This window comes from Camelus dromedarius, chromosome 22 (assembly GCF_036321535.1).
Source record: "Camelus dromedarius isolate mCamDro1 chromosome 22, mCamDro1.pat, whole genome shotgun sequence".
Taxonomy (NCBI): Eukaryota; Metazoa; Chordata; class Mammalia; order Artiodactyla; family Camelidae; genus Camelus; species Camelus dromedarius.
The window spans coordinates 1,836,722-1,862,564 of NC_087457.1; the positions used below are offsets into that span (position 1 = coordinate 1,836,722).

The 25,843-nt window shown below is 42.8% G+C and overlaps 1 protein-coding gene and 2 pseudogenes across 6 annotated transcripts in view; 1 reads left to right on the forward strand and 2 right to left on the reverse strand.

Moving 5' to 3' along the window:
• The window catches only part of LOC135318876 (saccharopine dehydrogenase-like oxidoreductase), a 66,930-nt gene extending 45,480 nt beyond the window's left edge, over positions 1–21,450 (reverse strand). For 5 of the 6 annotated variants that reach the window (XR_010377275.1, XR_010377274.1, XR_010377273.1 and 2 more), the window contains exons 1-4: positions 21,215–21,450; positions 19,869–19,981; positions 16,280–16,370; positions 12,392–12,451 (exon numbers count right to left, since the gene is read on the reverse strand). Coding sequence is in view for 1 of the 6 variants with exons in the window: in XM_064477369.1 (XP_064333439.1) it covers positions 12,402–12,451; positions 16,280–16,370; positions 19,869–19,981; positions 21,215–21,320 (360 nt within the window). In the remaining 5 variants the exon portion in view is untranslated. The remainder of the gene's footprint in view (positions 1–12,391; positions 12,452–16,279; positions 16,371–19,868; positions 19,982–21,214) is intronic. The other variant, XM_064477369.1, reaches the window with a different exon arrangement.
• Positions 10,511–12,335, reverse strand: LOC135318875 (EMI domain-containing protein 1-like; annotated as a pseudogene).
• On the forward strand, positions 13,455–13,881 carry LOC135318822 (elongin-B-like; annotated as a pseudogene).
• Positions 21,451–25,843: the final 4,393 nt, after the last annotated feature.

The following is a 25,843-nucleotide window of genomic DNA, read 5'->3' on the forward strand; positions in this document are numbered from 1 at the left end:
TGGTGGGAATGCAGTTTGGTGCAGCCATTGCAGAAAACAGTATGCAGATTCCTCAAAAGACTAAAAGTAGATTTACTATATGACCCGGCAATCCCACTCCTGGGTATATATCTGGAGGGAACTCTAAATTGAAAAGACATCTGCATCCCAGTGTTCATAGCAGCACTATTTACAATAGTCAAGATATGGAAATAACCTAAATATCCTTCAACAGATGACTGGATAAAGAAGATGTGGTATATTTTTACAATGGAATACTACTCTGCCAGAAGAAAAGAATAAAATAATGCCATTTGCAGCAACATGGATGGACCTGGAGATCATCATTCTAAATGAAGTAAGCCAGAAAGAGAAAGAAAAACACCATATGATATCACTCATATGTGGTATCTAAAAAAAAAGAAAAAAAAGACACTGTGAATTCATCTATAAAACAGACTCACAGACTTAAAAATCTTATTACTGGGGAAAGGGGGTGGGAAGGGATAAATTTGGAGTTTGAGATTTACAAATGTTGGCCACTACATATAAAAATGAATTTTTAAAAAAGTTTCTTTTCTATAGCACAGGGAACTATGTTCAATATGTTGTAATAGCCTTTAATGAAAAAAATATGAAAATGAATCTATGTATGTATATGCATGACTGGGACGTTGTGATGTACACCAGACACATTGTAACTGACTGTACTTCAACTGAAAAAATAAAATAACAGAAGTGCTGCCTCCCACAATCACAGAAGCAGTGCACTGGGCCTAAGTAAAGCATATAAAGCCAGGATGCCACACCCTACTTTCTTAGACTAAGTAAAACAAGAATGTTACCTACTTAGAACTTACTCTATTGTCATAAATATCAAACAAAAGCAGTTTCCACTTGATTAATGTGTTATGTTCTAAAAGCTAGCTGAGAAACCAGATACTGGGAAGCCATTTTTGGAAAGAAATTGTTGCAAATGTTAATTAGCTTCCTCTACTTGAACACAAAATTTCGTATAACCCATCTATAAAAAGTCCATAATATACCAGAGTTTAGCAATTGTACATTATAGAATGCAGGCTCCACTTACAACCTCTTCTATGAGAAAATACTTTTTTTTTAACTTGAGATAGCTTTCTCTTCAAGTCTCAGCAGTGTGAGTAATTACTTCCCTCACCAAAAGGAAAAGGAGGACACTTCAGAGGCAGTAAGGAGAGAAGATAGAAGAAGGCAGACATCTGCATAAGCCACAGGCAGGGGATTCCAGCAGCTGAAATTCTCAACAGGATTGTCAGGTGTTTACAGAACCAGGATTTCCCAAACTGAACTTGATGCCGGAACAGGTATTCAGCAGGCCAGATATGAATTACGGGAGGAGGCTATCACCGCCCCCATAAAATGCAAAATGCTCTATGCTACTAATTCTTTATGCTTCTGGAAACTAAAACATGCATTATTTAGCTCTTTCTTTTATTGCTTCATAAACATTACAATCCTACATTAAACAGATAGGGGAACTGAAATAAACACAGAATACTCTTTGGTAAAAAATGAATCATATACACTTACAGGTGATTGCTCTAAATTTTCACCCAAGTAACACTGAGTCAACTTCACAACAGATACATCTGCTCCCAAGAAAGGAATGGAATAACTGGTGAGTTCTCTGCACTAAGACTTGCAGCCACCTGCAAGACAGACCCACGCTACACCTCTATTTACAGTGACCACAGCTTTAATTGGTAAATTTCTGAATAAAAATCTTAACTCTTCTTGAGTCAGTAATAGCAATGAAGATGGCAGATCTACTCTTAATTAAAATTTACTTCAGTATTTGCCCTTTGTTCTCCACACCGACACTCACACGCAAGCAAGTGACAAGTTGGAACAATGCAGCACCCTTCACGCCATGGGCGCTTAACACATATAGTTTAACCACATTACTCCCCATCAGTTTCCCTAGACGATGACAAAAAGGACACTCATTTCAATAGCCAAGCTCTGATTTTAGAGCTCTCACACATAAATACTATTATGAGATCGATTGATTAGTCTACATAAGATCATCACAGTCTTATTGCATAAAATTTAACTGATGTTTAATTTTGATCTTGATAGTGAAAATTCATAAAATTAATTTTTCCCAGAGTCCAAATATATTATGATAGATGAAATACTTAAGCTTAGGGTAAGGTATTAATTATATTTTATTTACCTTTGAAAGCAATCCTGAAGTCACTATGAAAGTCTCCTAAGAGCCAGTTCACCACCTCCCCGCTGGGCTTGAGGCTCCAGTGGGTGCACCTGCACCCTGCAGAGGTGCGGCCCCAGCCCCGGGAGTCCACTGGGGGCCACATCATTGGTCAGACCCCTCATGCTCCCCATAGTGGTTGATGCTGTTGATGAGACGAATGCCCACCTGAGCGTGGTTGTTGGTCACAAGGACAATGTCAAAGACATCCTCACTTTTGGGTATAGCTCCCACAGCCACCTATTCACAGCCTCCAGAGCCTGGATGGGAGGGTGGACCCTCCAGCTCAGACCCCCAGGGACTGATACCTAGAGGGGGTAGCCAGGGCTGGGGAGGTGGGGTGAGCTGGGATCCAACAGCAGGGAGAAGAGGGGAGGCCAGGGGCCAGGCTCAGGGTAAGATCTCTTCCTTTGTGGGGATTAATTCTTGCCAGGGCTGCGGCACTAAAAGGGTGACTGGGAGCCGAAACCCAGCCCATGCTCCATGCACCAAGCTGGCTACCCAGAGTGGGGCTTCAGCAGTCCATAGGATGGTGACCTCTTCTCCCCACAGCGGCTGTCCCCTCACCAAGCTGTGCTCCTGTGGCATGTGCCCAGCGGGGACCCTTTGTCCTTACCCACACATGCATGGGAGTGCTTTCATGTAATGCTCATGAAGGTGCCATGCAGCCAGGGCTGGGGCTGCCCACTCCTTCATGAAGGGGAATGCCGCCAGGGCTCCAGGGCTCGTTCTCATGTTCCAGCTGGCAGAGCATGGAGCACAGTCTCCTCCTGCCCTGCTCCATGTAGATATGCTGCTCCTCATCCACACGGAACAAGGTTCAGGACCCGACCATGGTGACTGTGTTCTGAGGCTGGGGCTGCAGGGTTGCAGGAGGAGGGGCTGTCCCTCAGACTCCCCTAGAGGCAGGTCTCATGTGCCAGTCCCTCTGGGGACTGGGGACAGGGAGAAGACCAGATCTAGCCTCTGCCCTAAGGAGCTCAGCCCTGGGTCCTGCTCAGTGCAGGCCCCAGCTGGGTGTGAGGATGATGCTGGCTCCCCACTGAGGAGGACAATGTGATGGGAGGCACATGCCCTTGGGGCATTTGCAATCTCCTGGGCCATCTGGACACAACAGAAAAATGAACACAGTGTATGCAGCCAAAGTGGGACTGATGCTCAATACAGCCTCCAGGTGGTTTCCATTGTAAAAGGAGAGCTACATGCCCTTAGGAAGAAATGGTGCCTAGAAACACGACTGTTATATAAGAAAAAAAGAAGTCTCTTAGCTTTTCTCAGCAGCATATGTTATTAACAGCCTGATCAAGAACAATATGCTTAGATTAGGTAAACCAAAGAACAGATTTTGAGATAACATACTTTCTTTTCAATTTGGGGCCAACAATGGGGACAGGCTTCAGATTTGACTCATAGTCTTTTGAAATAACTCTGCTCTCCAAAACCATAAACTGCTGACTTCCAGGTATCATCATGAATGAATAACCCCTGATGAAATAATTCAAGACTTAAAGAAACATATCTTAAGGGATAATTACTCAAATGTAAAACCAAGTAAATAATTAATACAAACAACATTTCACCTCTATTTGAGCAAGGCACAATCCTTTATTTAACAAGCCTGAGGTGAATGTCCATGACCAGCGAGGCAGCAGTAACACTCATTATTTTGATCACAGTCACTATCTACACCCCATTTACATATCACATAATTACAACATACGCCCTTTTTTCTTTCCTCATACCATTATTTCTGCTTCTTTTAACAAGACAGTGAGTTTCCCTTCATCATTTTCATTCAACTAATTGACCATGCACCTTTAAAATTAGCCTCTCTAGCCCCTTTCCCAATGTTGATTCTTCAAAATTTCAAGCTATGTTCATAAGCACAATTACACCTGCAGAAATAACACACTGTCCATCAAGTCCTTCCGTGTGTATCTGGTGCCCCACCTGCCCCCAACGCCCCTCATTCTAGACCCAAGTTATATGAATGTGTTCCACAGCAGGCTTTTTAAAACTTTTTTTTTTTAATTTTAAGGCTTACTAATATGATTTATATTTTAATTTCTTTCTCCACTTCAATTTCTTTCTGGTACTGTATCCAGCATCGAATCCTTGTTGGATCTTACCCAGACCCTCATTCATCCATTTATTTTTCATCTCTTTGATGAGATTCTTAGCTCTTGGTGCCTTCCATTTCTTCCAATACTATTACACCTTCCACAACCCATACCTCCAACTCTAATTAGAAATGACTGGCAGAGGGGAGGGTTTAGCTCAGTGGTAGTGAGAGTGCTAACCATGCATGAGGTCCTGGGTTCAATCCCCAGTACCTCCATTAATTTAAAAAAAAATAGGAAAAAAAAAAGATATGATTGGCAGAAAGGACAGCACAGGGGAGGTTGTAATCTCAGAAAGTACTGCCTTACTACTGTCCCTTCTTTACCTAACTCCCAGGTGGGCCTTTTAATTCTCTATTATATAAATATTTTAAACTTCATTTATAATTTGGATTGTGCATGACTGTGTTATGTCCTGCCTTATATACCATCTACCTTGTTTGAATGAACTGTCATTTAGAAAGATCCAAAACCAACTTCATCACAAGGCGTTGAAAGAGGAGTACCAGTAAGGCAGGTGTGAAGACACCACTGATTGCTTTAAGCAGAATAAAAGAAACAATAAAACCATCAAAAGAATCAGGATTTCATTTTACAGCTTTGGTGACACTGAAAGGTAAGGAGACACCAACCTGATTTCCATTTTGGTGCAGATTAATTTCTTCTGTTTTGTTAAAACTAAAACAGAGCTAAAAGTCTTAAGAGTTTGTGAAACAATCCTTAATCTGTGCCTAGCTAATGTGACCTATTTGCAAAGACTTCCAAAAATCAGGAGAAATGTTTTTGAAAACCTAAGGATATCTTCTTATAAATATAAGCCATCAAAAAGGCAAAAATTACATTTCATTTAAAAACAGTTTTTACTTGATTTCATTGAAAAATAGAAAGAGAGGTATTTAAAATACAAATGTGTAATTTAATGAAATTATAAAGCAAACTTCTATGTAAGCCCAGAAGGCCTTTGTGGTAATCAAGAAAAATCCTTGCTTTTCTTTGGAGTTTTACTATCTAAGTAAGTATTCATTCCTTAACAGCACAGTGAGTTTTGCTTGTTTCAGAATTTTACAGAAATGAAAGCATACAGGGTATATTCTTTGAGTTTGGCTTCTTTTGCTCAAAAGTGTGCTGTTGGGATTCATCATGTGTTAGAAGTACCTCCTACTGTGCAGCTGAACTTCCCATTTTCTTAGTGGCATATTTTGATAAACAGACACTCTCAATTTTAAATTTATACAAATGTATCACTGTTTCTTTGTATTTAATGCATCTGTGTCTTTTTAAAGCAGTCATTCCCTGTACAGCCTATTGACTACAGTTAATACTATACAGCATATTAGAAATTTGCTAAGAGAGAAGATTTTTAAAGTTCTCATCACAAGAAAAACAATCGTAACCAAGTGTGGTGATGAGTGCTAACTAGCAGTGATCATTTTGTAATATATACAAATATGGAATCACTATGTTGTACACCTGAATAGTTTACTGTTATCTGTCAAGGATACCTCAATAGAAATAAACTAATAAAATAAAATTTACTTCTGGAAAATGGAAGCCATTCCCCATTCCTGACCTTGAGGACATGAAATATGTCATCTTCTCAAAGCTTACTGTTTTTCCTTATGACTCTAGGTCTATAATCCACCTAAAGTTGACTTTTGTACATAGTGCAAAGTATGAGTCCAATTTTATTTTTTCTCCATATGGATGTCCATCATCTCCTGGAAAGCCCCTTTACCATAAGTCAAGTACTCACACATGCATGAACTACTCTGAGCCCTTCATCCCGTTCCCCTGGGCTAGCAGTGAGCCCCTGCCAACACAGTAAGTTAATAAGAAGTCTTGATATTTGAGAGCATCTTTCTACCTTATTCTCATTTAAGAACATCTTGGCTATTCTGGGCCCTCTGCATCTCCATATACATTTTAGAATTAGCTTGTCAATTTGCACACCAGAATAAAACAAACAAGCAAACAAATCTGCTTGAGATTTTGACTGGAATTATATGGGATTATAAATCAATTTAAGGAAAACTGACATTTTAACAAAATCAAGTCTTCCAATCCATGAATAATGGTGAATTTTTCCATTTATTCGTCTTCTTTAAGGTCTCTGTATAACATTTTATAGTTTTCTTCATAGAAATCTTATATATTTTATATCACTTATTTTTAAGTACTTGATTTTTTAAAATTGAAGTAGTCAGTTATAATGTGTCAATTTTTGGTGTACAGCATGTTTCAGTCATACATATACATATATATATTTGTTTTCATATTCTTTTCCATTATAGGTTATTATAAGACACTTATTATAGTTCCTGTGCTATACAAAATAAATTTGTTTTTACCTATTTCATATATAGTAGTTAATATTTGCAAATCTTGAGTTTATCCCTTACCCCTGGTTACCATAAGATTGTTTACTTAAGTACTTAATTTTTAAAAATGCCTATAGTCTCTCTTTTTAAGAAACTCATTTTCTAATGATGCCTGGTATACAGAAATGCAACTGATTTTTGTATTATTGGTGTAACCAGCAACAGTAAAGACTAGAGCAGAAATAAACAAAAGAGAGAACAGGAAAACAACAGAGAAAGCAATACCAAAAATTGGTTCTCTGAAGAAATCAACCAAATTTCAAAACCTTTAGCTAGACAGAGACAAAAAGAGAAACAGAGAGAGAGAGAGAGAGAGAGAACTCAAACCACTAAAACCCAGAGTGAAAGAAGGGGCACTACCAACCTTACAGACATAGAAAGGGGCGTGAGGCAATACTATAAACAACTGTATGCCAACCAGTTAGATGACCTAGGTGAAATGGAAAAATTCCTAGAAAGACACCATTATGGATTAACCTGCATGCCCCCTCAAACTCGTATATTGAAGACCCAACCCCCAGTACCCCAGAACATGACATTATTTGGAAACAGGGTTGCTGTAGATGTCAGCTGAAGCCATAATGGAGTAGGTGGGCCCCTAATCCAAAACCACTGGTGTCCTTACAGAAAGGGGAAATTTGCAAGCACACACACACCTTGGGAAGATGAGAGAGGTCAGAGTGATGCGTCTGCAGACTAAGGAACGCCAAAGACCACCGGCAAACCACCAGAAGCCAGGAAGAACACATGGACAGATGCTCCCTCACAGGCCTGGGAAGAAACCAACCTGCCAACACCTTGACTTTGGACTTCCAGCCTCCAGAACTGCGAGAACAGTAAACATCTGTTGTTTCAGCAACCCAGGTTGTGGTACACTATTACGGCAGTCCTAGAGAGCTAATGCAGACACAAACTACCAAAACTGACTTAAGAAGTAGCAGAAAACCCCAGGAACCTGTGAGAAGTGAAGAGGTTGAATTCTTGTTATCTTCTCACTGACTTCTAGTAGAACTGCATTATAGTTTAAAACACTCTAGAAAAGGGGCGGGCAAACTCTTTCTGTGAAAGGTCAAACTAAGATTTTCAGGCTGTGCGGGCCACGTGTGGTCTCTGCCGCACACCCCTGTCCAAGTGTAAACCACCATTTCCCTGCAGCCACGTAAGTGCAGGCCGCGGGCTGAGCCCCGCTCTCCAGCTACACCGTGCAGCATGGAAGCCATCACACAGCACGTGCGGAACACCTTTGTCACCATGGGGACCGCTACTGCACAGCACCGTTCCTGACTACACGATTTCAAACTATGAATTTTTGAGTCTTGTTTCATGGTCTAACAGATAGTCTATGGTTCAATTTTTCATGTAAAATTAAAAAGCTTAAGGGGAAAAGGAGGATAAGAAGGGGCAGGAGAACAACCCAGTGCCAAGGGATGCAGATTCAAGGGCGTTATTTCTGTCCCGTCCTTGTGAGATTAAGGTTCTGCACTTTGCTTTATGGGGAATTAGAGGGAGCTGTGCTGATGTGGATGCTTCAATCATCTGGTTCTGGGGTAAGCCCCAACTTTGAGCCCTTATAATAATAATAATGACACTTGCTGAGTGATTATTAAGTGCCAGCCACTGTCCTGATTTGTATTCACTGACTAATTGAATCCTCAATAACTATGCAGTGGGCACGGCCACCATCTCCTGTCATAGAGCGCCTCCTGCTGCTCTTTCCAGGAAGCACCTTTCCAGCTCTCCCTGTTTTATCTCCGTCTCCTCGGGGTGGGCATCTGCCTTTTGTCAGTCCTGCACTAATCCCCTATAACCCCTGCCCCATCTTCTGTTTACAAAACTCTTTTCTATTTGGAATTTGTTCCCTATGATCCCCCTTCCAGAGGCCCACGACTCAGGCCAGGGCAGTCTGATTACTCTGTTACCCCAGGTCACATTGACGGGCTTGAGAAGGACCAGAGGACCCAGTGCTTGACTCATCTCCTCATCATCTGATATACAGACCTGGCAGCTGTTCCTAGGAAATCGTGAACCTTAGGGGCAGTGTATACCTGGGGCTACCAGCACCTTCCCTGTCACTGCGAGAGCCCACATGCCCAGAGGAACACAGAAGAAATGAAGAGACAGGAAGGGAAAAGGGACCAAAAAAAAAAAAAAAAAAAAAAAAGACTTCTGATAAGACCACTTACACATCTAGATCCAGCCACACTGTACTTGCAGACATCTGGTTATGTGAATCAACACACTCCTTTTTGTTTTGTTGGTTTCAACCAGGTGAGTTTCTCTTTGTTGTTGTTTGCTTGCTTTTTGAGGGGGAGGTATTAATGGGTATTTAGTCACTTTTTTACAGGAAGTGCTGGGACGGAACCAAGGCTCCCATGCGTGCTTAATGCGCTCTGCTGCTCGAGCTGCACACCCCCTCCCGGGGAGCTAAGCTGCTAACATGCGCCGCCTGGGGTCCACGCACGTCTCTCAGACTTACTTTGAAGCCGCTGTTGAGGCTGCTGCCTCTCCCCTTACAGACGCTGGTCACTGTTCAAGGTCACTTAACAAGGCCTCTGTGAGACACTCCCGGTGACTCAGGCCCACCAGCGTCTCCCTTTATTCTGATGCTCCGGGGATACTCTCTGTAACCACGCATTTTAGCACAGTTTACAGAGTTCTCTGTGTTCATTAATCTGAACCCACAACCCAGACAAGCGGAACCATAATTAAACATGCTCCACACCATCCCAATTTCCTCTTTATTAAACTGTTTCCTCTCCCTAACCCACAGCTCCTCAGCACCAACCTTTAAAATTCCATCTATACCCCAGCATCTACCAAACACCCTTCACCTCTAGCCTCCCCCTGGGATGTTCTCTCCCTTCTCAGAATCCCACAGTGGTTCACCTGCCGCTCTAATCACAAGCCTGCTAACTTCCTGCTGAGCCAAATCATTAACCCTCTAAGGGCAGGGTTTGCATCTTACTCATGTGCCACACTCTCTTACACGACTACACAATATTTGAAATACTGAATGTATTTAAAGACAGCAAATACTTATGAAGCCTCAACTATAGGCATGAATTGGGTCAGAGAGTACCGGCCATAAAAGTGCTATCATAAAGCATGGTCCTTTCCCAGAAGTGCAACTGTCTTATGTTCTCTAATAGACCGTATATTCAATAAGGTTTCATTTACATCATACATTTCTTGTGTGGTCACAGTAGCATCTAACTCCAAGTTAGGCACGTAATAAAAATGCACTGATTTGCACAAAGGTGACAATGCTCTTGGCTGACCACATTCATCACAAAACAAAGGGCGATCTTTATTGTAGGATGATGGTAATTCATTCAGATAGAATGAATTGTGCAACTCCTGTAAACAAAGTCTATTTTATGTTTTCTTCTGGGGGAAATTGCACCAGGGGCCTCTACTGGCTGGTACACATCTACCTCCTGGCATCTGTCACAAGTTTTTCTGGGAGCAGGGGGCCCCTCCCTCTCCATATACCCCTCTACCTGGCCACGGGAGGGACTGAGGGCTCAGGGGTCAGAACTGAGACTGACTGAGACTAGGAGCCCTGGAGGTCCAGTCAGATCAGGTTGCTTGACCTCAGGGAAGTGATCATGGGAAACAAGGAGAGGGGAAGTACAGGCATGCCCCAAGGCCTGGCTGGGGAGAAGGGGGCGCTGACACTGCCCTCCCTCCTCACCCCTACCTGTGCTGGAGTGATTTCTGACTCGCTCAGTTGCTTGGGGCCTGGAGGGCAAGGCAGTGGATAAGAGGACAGAAGCTCCACATCTGCCATCTCCACCCCGCAGGCCTGCATCACCCCTTTGCAGAAGGAAACTGAGACCTAGGCCCTGAGCCAGGGCTCACATCTCCCTTGGGCCATGCCTCCCTCTCGGGCCCCAGTCCGCACTCAGCCCCATGGGAGGCAGACATGCACAGGGTGCCAGAACCAAGACCTGCCCACCACAAAGGCCTAGGTGGCAGAAGGGTCCCTGAGAATATTAACAAATATGGATAGTAGGACCCTGGAGGCAGCTGGCCAAGCCCAGGCTGGGCAGGGAAGCCAGGTCCAGCCAACCCCGAGGGCCCACCACCACTCAGTCACTCTTGTTTTGGCTCCTAGGAGCCACGATCCAGTAGTTGGCTGTGTGTCCTCCCCTCTTGCCCTGCAGGAGGCTGGGGGTGCCTGTGCCAGCAGGGCCTGGCCCCGACACCTCTGGCTTGTAGAGCCCAATCACTGCTCCCAAGATTAAAACCCTCTCAGCTAAAATCCTCAAAGCCTCACATAGCTGGTGCAACGCCTCTCCCCAGTGGCTCTTCTCACCAGGGTCTCCTTTGGGGCCGGGTTCTCTCCGCTGCCCCATGGAGCCTTGAGGAGCCAGCTCCCCACGCAGTCCTCTCTTACCTTTCTCTCCTGGGTGGCTGAAGATTCCTTTGAGTCCAGAGGGGCCTGGGGGTCCCATGTGTGTAAAACTCCCAGGGATGCCCATGAGGCCAGGAGGTCCAGGAGGACCCATGAGCCAGTGGCTGCTGGTCTCATTGAAGGTGTTGGACAGAAATGGGTCCTCATGCTGGGAGATCCAGGCGGATCGTGGTCCAACAGGGGTTGGGGGTCCAGGGGCCTAAGTGGCCCTGGAGGTCCCCTCTAGGGGCACCCACAGCTCTGGCCTGGCCAGGGCTCCTTTGGGGGCCTTGCAGACCTGGCAGGCCCCTCATCCTCATTGGCCCCAGCTGCCAGGTTCTCCCTTTGGGCCAGTGGGCCCAGGAAGTCCCTAGGCACCAACTCAATCATCTCCAGGAACAGTGAGGCTTTCACATTTTCTCTGGAAGCGTCCATCTCCAGGGCTGCCCTGGGCAGCTGGGGAGCCCCAGATCAGGGTGGGGTCCTTGGGAGCAACTGGGGTCAGGGGCATTGCCTGCTTGGTGGCAGTCAGCACTGCCACCTTGGCCTCCAACAGCTTCAGCCGCTCCATCCACTCATCTCTTTGCTGCAGTTGAGACAACCTGAGAAGGCTATGGGCCAAATTGCCATTTGCCGCACAGTGCTGCCCAGCCACCTGGGCTCCACTGGGCCAGAGGAGCTTGCAACTTCCCTGCAGCTCACCCCCAAGTGCCCGGGGCAGCACCTCCACTCGCAGGCCATCACTGTCTTTTATGTCACCTTGTGTGTGGGTCTCATCACAGTTCTGTAGCTATGCCCAGGGCAGCTCAGAGGCCAGGGGCAATTCTGCAGCACTCGCTGAAGATAGGTGCCATTCTGCACATGGCACGAGACAGCGAAGATCACCATGAATGAGCACCAGTTCCTGCGTTCAGAGAATGGGGTCCCCAACACTCCACATGACGCTGCCCCCAGCGAGCAGGAGCCTGAAGCAGAGCAGCATCCAGCGCCCCCAGCCTGGCATCTCCACCCTCTTCCCCAGGATGCACAGACCCTGGTTCCAGGCCCCCAGTGCAGTGGCAGGAAAGAGGGCAGGAGGCAGGCACAGGGCCCAACAAAATCTGTTTTAAATCAAAATAATTCTCAGCCATCCTTTTAAAATTAGGCACAGTGACTTTCATACACTAAAAATTAAAACTATATATAAAATTTAATCTAAATCGTATTTAACAGGTGTGTATCATTTCCAAAACATTTTGAATATTAACATAGGAAACATGGGACAAACCAAAACTAACCTCAGGTCCTGAATGTAAGGTCAGGAAACTTTCCTTAACAGTCAATGTACCTAAAAGAGGAAGAGAATGGTAAAAGTAAAATCAAATAAAAATCTACTGACCCAGGACAAATAATAATAATCTATTCCTATTTATTTAAGGAACATTTTTATTAAGCCTACAGCTGATATAATCAGAAAAATATGCACTTATAACAGTATTAATAGGTTATTGTTAACAGACTTAAGGAACTAAAACCAGGTAAATTGTCAAAAAGAGAGTAGTTTAGCATAAACTGACAGTTGGTACTGACAAAAACTTTTCTAGTATTCAGACTGACAGTGCTGAAAGTCTCTTCCAGTAAGGCAACACTTCAGCTCACTCATTCTGGAAGGCCGTAGGTTCTCAAAACCACATCCATGGGAATTATTCTACTTTCCAATATGAGAGTTTTCAAGAAGACTTACTAGTAGTGACTTACAATGAACGTACAGAAAACCTACCAAAATGGGCCTCTGTGATGACTTATAAAATGCTACAGGAAGGCTGTTTTAATTATAAATAAAAATATAATGAGTAAAAAATAAAAATATAAAACCAAGACCAGAAAAAAGGGGAGAAATCAATTAACCATGGGGACTAATACATAGAGATAGTGGTTTAAGTATTTAATTAATAATTTTTGAGCTTATCAAGAGCAGTAAGACAAAAGAAAAACGTAACGGACTAGCTAATTCTCAAAATCTGGTGAAATGAAATATATCAATTTCTTAAGAGACATTGTTACTAGTTTTTTTAATTCCAAGAGTAAATTAAAGTGTGGGGCCTTAGGAAATTCACACTGAGCCAGGTAATGAATGACCACATCATCAACAATGATGTGACAGTAGAAGAGAAGCAAAGCCACATAAATGCTGCTAGTCTGACCACTGAGGGAAACTAAGCCTAGATCATTAAAATCAACTCCCTAGAGATGATTCTGAGGGTTAAGAGAACGTGGCCTGGGAATATGGCTCTGTGAGCTAAGGCGCTCCTCAGAAAGAACATGCACCACCTAAAGCAGTGACAGTAAAGATGGGAACCACCTGCAGCAGACATCAGCTGGGGACGCCGGGCCACCTGGGGGGGGAGCCCTGGGCTCCAAGCTCACACGGCCAGCCATCCCCAGGATGTGCTTCTCATGATCGGTGCCACAAGACCGCAGTCTTCACTGACACTAGGGAGTCAAGCATCGTGTTCCAGCCGAAGTGCAGTGTCCAGGGCATCCTCAAGCAGCCACTGGATGACCAGCTATTGGACAACAGCAAGACATTGGGTGAAGTGTGGCTTCACCAGCCAGACAGCACGGCTGCAGTCCCCAGTGGCCGTGGGGCCAGTCTTCCGGGCAGCTGATGCCCTTGAGGTCCTGAGCACTGAGCCCTTCTCCAGCCCGCCCCAGCTGCCAGGTGTGATGAAGCCACAGGACTCAGGAAGCAGCGCCAATGGACAAGCTGTGCAGTGAGTGGGCTGCCTCGGTGCCCCCTTTCCCCCAGTAAAAGAGATTTGGATGTCTGCCCTGTTGCTGCCTCTTTCTGCGCACCCTCACTGGGATGGGGCCCACTTCAGCCCACTCCTCAGGCCTACCAGGCTGGCCTGCTGGACAAGCCCTCTGGATCAAGCTATCCCTCAGGCCAGCCTTCAGAGTGGTCCCCTCCCAGCAGGCTGGTTCCCAGCTAGAGCCAGTGTGCCAGTTTGGGAGGGTTCTGTGGGGGATCCACAGCCTAGAGCCACCCCAAGTGCCTCCCCCAAGTGGCTCCTCCCCCACAAAACAGTCTGCAGGTCCCCCCTCCAAAATCAGCTGGGGTAGTTAAAATGCTGACTCCTAAGTTTCAGTATCTGGAAACAGTTTTAAATCCGCCATTTTGCTTCTCAGAGGGAAAACAAATCTTAAAGTAATATTTCTCCCTTAAAAAGAAAATGACTTATTCAAAATAAAAACTATCAAATATTTAAGAATAACCTCTATAAGAAATACGTAGGACCATCATGAAAAAAAGCTAAACTTTTTAGTAATTGGAGATTTTTAAAAAATGGAAATATACCAGATCCATGGGTTGGAAGACTAAGTAAATATTTTAAAGATGTTCAATTCGTGCCCTTCTCTTTACTGTGCATAATTCATCATTAAGTATGATGTTGGCTACTACTTTCTGACATTGATTGTGTTAGGGAAGTATTCTATTACTCAATTTCTAAAAATTAACTTAGTAAATGGCATGAATTTTCAAATCATTTACTGAAATGTGTATATAGCTTTTTGCCTTTGATATTCTGATGTGATTATGTAACTTCACAATAAACCTCTGCCTTGATATATTATCCTTTTAAAATGCCACTGGAATTTATTAAGATTCTATTTAGCACTTTCTACTTACTATTAATTTCGCAAGCAAGACTGATTTGTAGCTTTCTTCCTCGTGCGTTTGTGTTTGTGTGTGTCTGCGCGCGCGTACGTACCGTGTTATCTTTGCTGGTCTTTTCAATATAAATTGGAACAGTTTCCACCTTTTTAAGCTCTAGTATGGTTTATACAGAACTGGACTTACTTGCTTCAAGTCATTTTCTAGATGGACACTTTTTATATATGCACATTACTAATACCCATTATTTTTACTGTAATAGTAATTCTTCCATTCTTTTTGTTTTGATTTTTTCCATTTTTAAATTGTTTCCATTTTATAAATGAGGAAAAAAGATGTCAAAAACTTTGTTCAATACTTTCTAGCTTTGTTGGTTAAAAAAACTAAAACTTCTAATTATAGTATCTATACAAAGTATACTTTGTGTAAGATGTATTAATTCCTAAACAAAGCAAGTTAGAATTCATAATGCCTGCTGAATTTTTTTCCAGAAATTTTACAGCTGTAACCACAACCAAATTGAAACAATGGATAATTTCCTTAATTGGAACACTTATAAGACTAACCATCTCAAAAAATAATAGTGTCAATAGTAATTCTAATAAGTATAGCTATATTAAAAATAGAGCATGTGTTTAACACTCCCCTTTTATAGTTATGTTTCTTTTCCCAAGCAGATTTTAGTTCATCACGGTTACAAACGTGAAGTCTTTCTATTTCAAATTCCGTGACTGCTTATTAATCAATAACTACCATTCATTCTATTTTTGGTATCTATTACCCCCAGATCTGCTGGAATGCAGTCAGAGCCACTGCTTCCAATGATATAAACCTCCTTTTCTGCAGCTTTCTCATGATACTATCAATATGTTAGTTCCAGAAACTGAACATTCAAGAAAAAAAATCTGAAGCAGAGCTTTACAGAAACATCTAGACCAATATTAAAATATTTAAGAACAAAGCAATTAAACTTTTAAAATGCTAACCAAAATGGCTCTGCAGCAAAAAAAAAAATAAGGGCTTTCAAAGTAGCAAGACTGAAGTTCACACCTTAAATCCATCACCTACTAAACTATAGAATTTATTTACAAATCATTTACATGGACTACTATATTAATATACATTTAAACATACATAAAATGGCAACAAAGTTGAGATTAAAGTGAATACAACTCAAAATTCTATCTTCTTTCTGTACCCAATAGATCCCTTTGAGTAGCCTTTACACAGAACCATTTGAAACTCATTTAGAGGTTTCCTTGGCCTTTCTCTTGGTCATTTTACCTCCAAAGATCCCAAATTGGCCAGCAGTCCGCCTGTGCTAGAATCATCTGTGCCACTCATTAAACACCCTGGTTACTTAGTCCCTCCCCAAATTCCCCAGGAACAGGTTTTCTGGGGAAGACACCAGTAACCTGCTTGTTCAGTGAGCCACACAGATGCTTCTTTGTCCGTTAGAGGAGACTCGCCCCCCTAGACTTGCTCCGTGGAAAATCTCACCTGCTGTCCTGACTCCAGCTGCATCATGCCGATGGCTTCTGGCTTCTCTCTCCAGAGCTGCACAGGGATGCAGGTGCCAAAGCTGTGGCCTCTGTTATAAAAGTCAGGACCCACAGAGCACAGGACACGGGGCAAAACCAATTTCATTTTGGCTTCATTTTCCCTCCAGTATTTTCTCTTCACCCAGATTTCCTTACTTAAAAAAAAATTCCACTATTTTGTATATATTTCCTGTCTTAACTCAAAAATATCCTGCCTTAACTCAGTTTCAGCATGTCCAAAATCAGATTCATCATCTTTCTCTCAAAACCAGTTTTTTCCTCCTCCAGTTTCTGGCATAGGAGACAATAAACAATAATGTTTAAAAGCAATCATTCAGTCATTTCTGTATTTTATGATAGAATGCTTGTTTACATATGCCTGACCAAGTTTACAGATATCATTTGATTCTCACTAAACTGTCACAGATTAGAGAAATGAGTTAAAAAACAAAACCTGCAAAAAAACAAATTATGACCCCCACATGGCAAAGTTAGCCCATCTACCCAGGGAGTATAATTCATATCACAAAGTGAAAACAGCCATGCAATTAGCACTTAGGGGTGAGCAGGTTTTGGGGGCAAAAGCTAGAGATGCCCATGAATCATCCACACAGAACCAGCCAGAAGAAGGTAGCTAGATCCACCAGTCTGGAGTTTAAGGGGCAGGTTCTCACTGGGAATATCTTAATGTGGTATCATTGACATATATTACTTACAGCCAAGGCTTTCAGATCTTTGTGACATAACCCACCCTAAGAAATGCATTTCACATAGCAGCTCGAGGCACGAATATACCTAGCTGAAACAAAGTGTTCATGAACCAGTCACTTACCAGTATTATGTGTAATTCACCTTACTTTCTATTTCAGTTTATCTAATACTTCCTTTTTAATGCCTGGTCTCAACCCACTGAATTGATTTCACAGTTTAAAAAATACTCGCTCGGGGGGGGAGGGTACAGCTCAGTGATACAGCATGTGCTTAGCATGCATGATGTCCTGGGTTCAATCCCCAGTGCCTCCATTCAGGAAAGAAACATTTAAAACATTTTAAAAAAATACTGGCCCAGTTACAGTTTCTTTGTGTGATGATGAAAAAGTTCTGGAAATAAAGTGGTGACAGTTAACACGGCATTGTGAATGTACTTAATGTCACTGAAGTGTATACTCAAAAATGGTTTAAAAGGTAATTTTATTTTATGTATATTTTACTACAATAATAATAATAATATAAAAAAAAAAGTGGTCAGGAAGTATAAACAGAAGAGTTTCTAAGGCTTAAGCTCTGAAGTCTCTGGCATTTGGAGGAGGATAAAAAGATCCAAAAGAGGAGACTGAGGCAAAGCTGGTGGATCAAAAATAGCTAGGAGAGGGCAAGAATTCAGGGCCATGTGAGGCAAGGAGAGAGTGATGGACTGGGCGCAATGCAGGGAGACAGGACTCAGATGAGGACTGAGAACTGATGGTGGGATGTGACAGGGGGACCTGGGCAGAGCAGTTTCATTTGAGGAGGAAGGATAAAGCCCCACAAGACTCCTCTGAGATGGAGGAGGAGGTGGGGAAGGAGAGACAGTAAGTAAAGGGAGCTATTTCCAGGCGTTTGCTAGATGGCAGCAGTGGGAGGAGTGCGGAGAACTAAGGGAGGCTTTACTTATGATGGGAGAGATAACACCATATTTGTATGTTGAGGGAAATAACCCAATTGAGAGGGAGAACATGATGATAACTGTGAACCTGTAAACATGAAGGCTTTGAGTCCCACGCCCAGTAGAAGCAGGGGCAGGGCCCTTCAATGAGAGGTGAGAGGAGTCAGGGTGCAATGCAAGCGCGCGGGTAGGAAGACCTGTGGTGGGAAGAAAAGGTCCCTTCTGACAGCTTCTACTGTCACAGTGAAAAAAAGAAAGAAAATCACCAGATAAGAGTGTGGAAAAAGAAATGGGAAGCTAAAAGTGTGGGGAAAAGAAGTTATAAAACTGCTGCTTCAGAGAGTAGGGGAGAATCACATAGAGAAACAGAGCAGGTCTGCTGGAGGTGCTGAGGCCCTGGGGGAGGCTTGTCCCCACGTATTTAAAGTGGGACCAGTCAGCAAGGAGGTATGCAGGTACGGAGTCAGCAGGGAGCTGGAATAACCAGGGCTGGGGCTTTTCCAGGGTACTGGGAAGGGAAGGACTAGGGAGCTGGCTAAGAAGGTACATAAGACAGTGATTCAAGCAACAAACTACAGAACCACATCCTAAGCTAGTTAAGAATGAGATAAATCTAAGTTAACAACAATTTAAATACATTTTTACTTGCTAAAAATCATAAAGGCCTTTCTGCTTGCATTTTTCAAATTATCAATAACTTTCAGATGCTTAGTTTTCAAATGTTTTGCCACTTGTGGTAGCCTCCTCAGAAAAGTAAACATCACCAACATTCACCCTGTTCCACGGACCAAAAGTGTCCCCCTCACATCTGGTCCAATAGCAGAAGCTATGATTCTCCTCTCAAAACACCTGAACTCAGCCACTTCTCAGCACCTCTAACACTCCTGCCCTGTGCTTGGCTTGCTTTGACCACCCACTCTTGGTCCTCTACCATCTATTTTCTTTCTCAAAAGCCAAAGAATCTCAAAACTGTAGATCAAATCATGCCCTTGCTTTCAACCATTCAATGAGTCTGTCACATTTAGGAGACAGTTCAAACCTCAATCTTGACCTTTCAGACCTAGTGACCTAGCTCCAGATACCTCTCCTTCTAACTTCCCACCCCTCTGCCCAGCTCACCCAACCACACTGGCCTCTGGCACATTCCTTGGCCTTGCCAAGCAAATGCTCACCTCAGGACCTTTGCATCTGCTCTTTCCTGGAAGACCCTTCTCTTCAAACACTCAGGTGGTTTTCTCCCTCACTTTATTCTGGTCCACATGCAAATTTCAATTCCTCACAGAGACCTTCCCTGATCATCCATCTAACAGAGACTGATGCGCCAATCTCTTTACCTCCTTTCCCTGTTTTATTTCTCTCCAAAGCACTTGTCACTACCTGCATCTTCAACCTTATTTCTCTGTCTCTCTCACTGACTGAAGGCTCTGTGAGGGATTTTTGGTTTTAGGCACATTATGTTCCTAGACTAGTACAGTGTACATATAATAAACATTCAAGAAATATTTTTTGCATAAATGAACAAGTCCTTTTTTAACCTCTGTACATATTTTAACATATATACTGGTACAGTAATACAGAATGTAATTAAAAATAAACAAATTTAGATTAGGGGTACATGCTCAAACTTTTTAATGGGTATACAGTTTTTAAAAATTCTGACATTTATAGCTGTAGCCACTAAATAAACCAGCATGTGTTCCTTGAGTCTGGTGTCATTCTCTGTCTCAGGAGACCTTGGTCATATCCATTTGCTTGTCACAAGAAGTGAGAATTCCCCATATAGGGTTAAGTCCCTGAATCAACTCTTCCATCCCCTGCTCTTACATTTCTCTGGAATATAAAATACCAGATTCTGCTAGAAATGAAGAGGTTGTTCTGATACAAAGAGAGGCTGATTACTTACGGGTCCTACAGAATTGAGGACAACTGTTGCCGGTGTAGCCATTTCATCAAGTGAGGCTGGATTAGTGATATCAGAAATTATTATTCCAATTTCAGATGACAGTGTTGGTCTTCCTAAAATAAGAAATAAATTGTCTTAAGCAAATCCTGATACAGTATTAGATCTCCCAGATCTTCTTTTCATAGTAACCAGTGATGACAAATTTACTAACTATATTGAAATCTAACTCTCCCTCTCAAACAAAAGACAAAAGGGTTTTATATCAGGTAATAGAAAAGGAAAAGACTATGAGGAAAATGGAGTTAAAAGGATTGCTAAAAAACATTACTAACCTTTAAAAGAAAATCTAACATAAGGAACGTGTAAATGGCGGGCCCTCTAATTTAGAGGTCTTGCTGTTATGGAAATGACAGGCCAGCCAAGAAACAAGCACCACTCGGAGGGTTGGAGTACTCAGATGTATTACACTGGCAGGCTCAGAGGGGCTTCTGCTCCTAAGCTCTGAGCACCTCCAAGACGTGCGCATGAGGTTTTATAGGGTTAAGTACAAGCTTGGGGTATTCGGCCAATAGGCATGGAACAGCTTTAGCAACATCATTATCACTAAAGTAGAGGCAATGAGGCAGCAAACCAACATTTCAAGGCCAGATATGTCTCTTTGAAAATCCAGCTGGCTAGCAAAAACATGAACAGGGAATCAGCAAACTGACACTTATTAACTTAGATTTACGAGTTAGCCCAGCAGAACTCAGATCAGTAATCCGACACTTGTTACATTTAGATTTGTGACTTAGCTTGTTAGCCCAGCTGGGCTTTTCCCTTCATGTCGCTATCGGCTAAACAGTGGGACTGCTGGAGAATTCTTACAAGCAAAAAATAAAGCTTCAGGAATGTTATCAGTAAAACTCGGAAGCATTTTCTCCCAGCTCCAAAACACAAGGCAAAGTACAAACAATTCCAAAGAAACCAGCGCTCCACTTTCGCTTCCATCAAATACCAAGAGAACTCCAGCCCCAACAGCTACTAAATGGGATGGAGCTGGGAAAGGAAAACCTAAAGTTCTATTTCCCCAGCGGGGCTCCCCAAGTAAAGGAAAAACCCAAGCTGGGAGATTTCATCTGTTTTACTGTTTGATGTAGGGAGCAAAACAAAGCTGACACTTCTGAAGATCCGCTCCCCTTCTCCCTGCCTCGAGCAGGGCTGGGGAGCTGGAGGGGCGCTGCGGGAGGAGGGACGCCCATTTCCGGTGCCCGGAACCCCTCAGCCCCGAGAAGGGGGCTTCTGGGTGCGAGCGGCGGCAGTGGCGGCGGGGCCGAATCCGGGTCCCCGGAGCCCGCGCCCCTCACCCGGCTTCACAGCAGCCTCTCCGGCACTCTCCGCAGCTTCTCCGGGGAGCGGCCCGCGCGGCCCACGGCAGGTGGGAGGTCCGCTCTGGGACACCTGCTCTGTCATGAACTGGCCGGTGAGGCCAGAGGCGCCGAGCACCGCCAGGCGGAAAGGCCTCTGCTGGGTCGTCAGAGGAAGCCCACAGCGATGCGAGGCCCCGGCGGGCTGCGTCCACGCGCCTGCGCCTCAGGCAGCGACCCGGGGACCCGGCGCAGCAGCCCCTCCGCCTGCGCGCCGCCGCGCCAGAGCCCCGCCCACGGCCACGCCCACTCCGCCTGGCCCCCGCGCCCACCCAGAGCTTCAGGCAGCCACCCCGGTACTGGGCGCAGCAGCCCCTCCGCCTGCGCGCCGCTGCGCCAGAGCCCCTCCCACGGACGACCCCACCCCGCCTGGCGCCGGGTCTGTTCCCCGCGCCTCCTCTCGGGGGCTTCCCGCACTGGTGTCGGCGGTCTTGGCTCCGCGGCTGGTGCGCGTCCGGGGCAGGCAGGACCTGACAGCGGCCCATCCTCGCCCGGTCGTGGTCCAGGCGCAGTTCTGCCGGCCCCAGGCATTGCATCTTCCCACCCGCCTGAAGGCTGGAGCGGGCGGTGGCTGTAGCCAGTTAATGTGGTTGCAAGAGGGGGTTGTGCAACCAAAGAATTCATGAAAACCTTCTGATGGCCGAAGAGCCTACACCCGGAACCCCACCCCTTTTAAAATTTTTATTTGAGCTTTAGAATTACGTTGTCCAAGGAGTGTCTAAGGAGCCTGATGGAGGTGGTGAGTGGACTTGGGTTCTGGGGTTTCCACGGATCGCCTCCGCCCTCTCTCCAGGCCCCTGCCTCCACCGCCTTGGAGGCCCTCTTCATGGCCTGTGACAGTTATTGGTGAAGCTCCGTGGGGAGGTAACTCCCAGAGCTAATTTTGTTTTGCAAATTATATAAAAGAACATTTCATGTTCATACGCTTTATTCTGTTTACAGTGCCTTGTAATAAAGTACAATGAGAAGAAAGATCAGTTTTTAAAGTTGATGACTGAACAAGTACTAAATAGGGGAATATTCAGTCTAACAACAATTTGGTGGAAAAAATTAAGGCCTTCACTTAACAGCATTTTAAATCTGAGTTGATTTTGTGGTGTGGTTGCAAACAAAACTAACATAATCTAGGCTACCTTGGTAAGAATTTACTGGCCGGGTCAAGGAGGTAATGGTTATACAGATTCTGCACAAAGCAGGTCACCTAAGATATTCAACTTACTTGTGAATTTCTGTTTTCATCCGGGTTAAGATACATTACCAAGTGATCAGCTAACCAAGATAAACCAACTAGTAAGAGATAGTCATGACTGGAATTCATATGTTTCTAGCTCTTTCTCATTAATCATTTTTTCATTTAATTATGTTTATTAGTTCTTGTAAGGCATTTAGCTTTGGAATAGAGACGCTTGAACAACTTAGCCAGAAGAAAGCATAAGAAAGACATCAACAAAGACATGAATTTCTACATATGCAAATTAAGAAAACCTAAAATGTATATCAATACAGAAAACTCGAAATCAAAACCTTGGTTTCATAAAGATTACAAGCTCTGGCAAGATTAATAGAGAAAAAAGTGGGTACATTTACACATAATTTTAGAAGTACAAATTTGAATATAAATAAAATTACTCCAGAAAATTAAAAAATAAGAAAAATTATGAAAACTTTACACACAATAAATATATAAATAAGTAAATTTCTAGAATAATGAAAATTAATCAAATTGACTCCAAGGAGAAAAAAATCTAAAAGTCACATGAACTTTAAGAGCAATTGAATCAGTAGTCCAAAAAAAACTTCTAATAGAGATAACATTAGGTCTATTTTGTTTACAGTTGAGTTCAATTGACATTTAAACCTTAAAAAAGTTCCACAATCTTACACCAGAGAACAGAATCATGAGGACTACTCAAGCAATTTTATGTGGCTTGATACGCTTGAAATCAGGGAGCTATGAAAAAAGAAATCTCCATCCAAACTAACTTGTGAAGATAGATGCAAACTTGCCAACCAAAGCACGAACAATCAGAATCCATAATGTAGAAAAATGGTAAAGACTAAACTGGCCACTTTGCTTTTATCACAAAAGTTCAATGTTGGTTTAATATTTAAAGATCAGTTTAAGTAATTGACAATAGTGACTGATTGAAGGAGAGGGGGGGAAAAATATCACAATAAGAGTCAGGGAAAGAGAAAATTAAGTAATGGTTCATGATGCTTTAAAGAATATTAAATTAAGATTGGAAAGGCTCCACTTTATCTATTAAGAGAATCTACACAGAAATGAATAGTGTATATATCTTATTTAGTATAAAATATTGAAAGAATCCTTTAAGATCACAATTTTCACTGTGACCACTTTTATTTAAGATCATACTAGAAGATTTGGACAGATACAGAGATTGAAAAGAAAGGAACAAATCTGTCATTTATAGATGATATGATTATCTGCTTTGTGAACTGAGATGATAAATTATTAATAGGTGAATCTAGAAAGGAACCGTATACAAAATTAATATTAAAAAGCAGTTTGGTTTTTTTTTACATCAGCAAAAATCAGTTAAAACAACACTTTAAAAATAAGTCCTTTAGTAATAAATAATAAAAGTACCATAGATAGACTCTATATGGAAAAACAAAGGAACCAAATAACCAAAGGAAATCCTAAAAGAAAGATGGAGATGGAGTTTTAATCAAACTTATCTGATGCAAAGACTTTGGACTCATTTTAAAAAAGAAATGATGACTAAGACAAAATGCTATTGGTATGAAAATGGATTTTAAAAGATCAATGGAACTGAAAAAAATAGCCTAGAAATATCCCATGCATGTATGGAAACTTGACTTTGAACAAAATAAATATTGCAGATCAAAGACAATAGGATTGACCATACAATAAGTGCTACTGGTACCACTGGTAATCTAAAGAGAAAAAAGCATCCATGTCTGTACCCCGACTTCCTATTATACATCAAAATAAATTCTAGTTGAGACAAAGGCTACAATTTTAAAAATCATACTAAAAAATCTTGAAAGGCATTATCTTGGAATTTTTGCTTCTGACTGTGATTGAATAAACCTTTCTGAAACAACAAGAAAACTTGAGAAAGCAAGCATGAAACAGTAGTCTCACTGAACAACAGATAGTGTCTGACTGTGATCCCTGAGAAAAGAGAAACCAATGAGGTGAGGCTGACAGTAGCCCGGAGTGTTGCCGACAGTAGCCCGGAGTGTTGCCTGAGTGAAGTTTCCGAAGTGATGTGCACTGAGGGAAAACCCAGACAGCACTGTCTGAAAGAGGAGGATTGGAGCAAAGGGAGGCCCAAGAAGCTAGAAACTGTGGACCAGAATATTAGAGAAGAGGAAGCTGGAGAGAGGCAGAGACAGAGAGAGAATCAATGCAGATATCTGTGAAGGTGTAAAAGGGAACGTCCAGACTAGCTGAGTACTGAGTTGGATGGAGAACACTACCTTCCTAAGGCTGGTGGAAAACCACCAAAAAGCACGAAAAGAAGCAGTTCCTGGAGCTAACACTGAGCTGGGAACAGCGTGTTTTCCCACCACCTAATGGGGAACACCTCTGTAACAGAGAGGACTGCGGTGAAGCAACTGGAGGGCCCTGCCCTAGTGGAGGGGCTAGGTTAGCCCCAGACTCCAGCCTGCTATAGATTCAGCTTAGCAGATCTTAAAAGCAAGCCTTAAAAGAAACCAATTTATTCCAAAACTGCAAGTCAAAACAAAACATGATACCCCATAATTAATTACAACAAAACTGGGCACCCAACAGTGTAAAACCCATCACATCTGTCATCGAATAAAAAATGACCCGCCATGTAAGCAAGCAGGGCTGTATGAAGCATAACCAGGAGGAAAATCCTGGTTGATGAGAAAAACAGACCAAGGTACAACAAAATCGAATTATTAAAAACAAAACAAAACAAAACAAAACAAAACAAACAAACAAACAAACAAAAAAAAACAACAGTGGTAGAGGTAAAGAGAAAATCTTAAAAGCAGCCAGAGATAAAAAGACACAACATGTAGAGCAGAACAAAGATATGAAAGATAGAATATTTTTGTCGGGCATCACACAAGCCCGAATGCAGCACAGAGATATTTTAAAGTACTGGGGGAAAGAAAAGACAACAATAACAAACAAACAAAAAGCATTAGTCTAGACCATTTCCCAGACCAAAACACCTTTTAAAAAATGAAGGCAAAACAGTTTCTCAGAGAAATAAAAGCTGAGATACTTTTTCACCAACACATGTAGACTAGTAGAAATACAGAGTTCTGATAAAAGGAATATGACAGCAGATGGAAAGTTGTCCCTACAAAAAGAGGTTAAGAGTAACAAAAAAGGTAAATAATAATGATTTCTCCATGAACTGACACCTACAACAGGACCTCAGGCTTGCCCCCTCTTCAGCCCTAGGGCTTAACACAATGATTATTGAGTGACCAACAAAACAAAGTTAAAACAGAAATTTGGATACTCTGTATGAACATTTATTTGGAATTGTAGAACAGAAGACTATGCAACCCCCATTCCTGACCTCAGAACTAAAG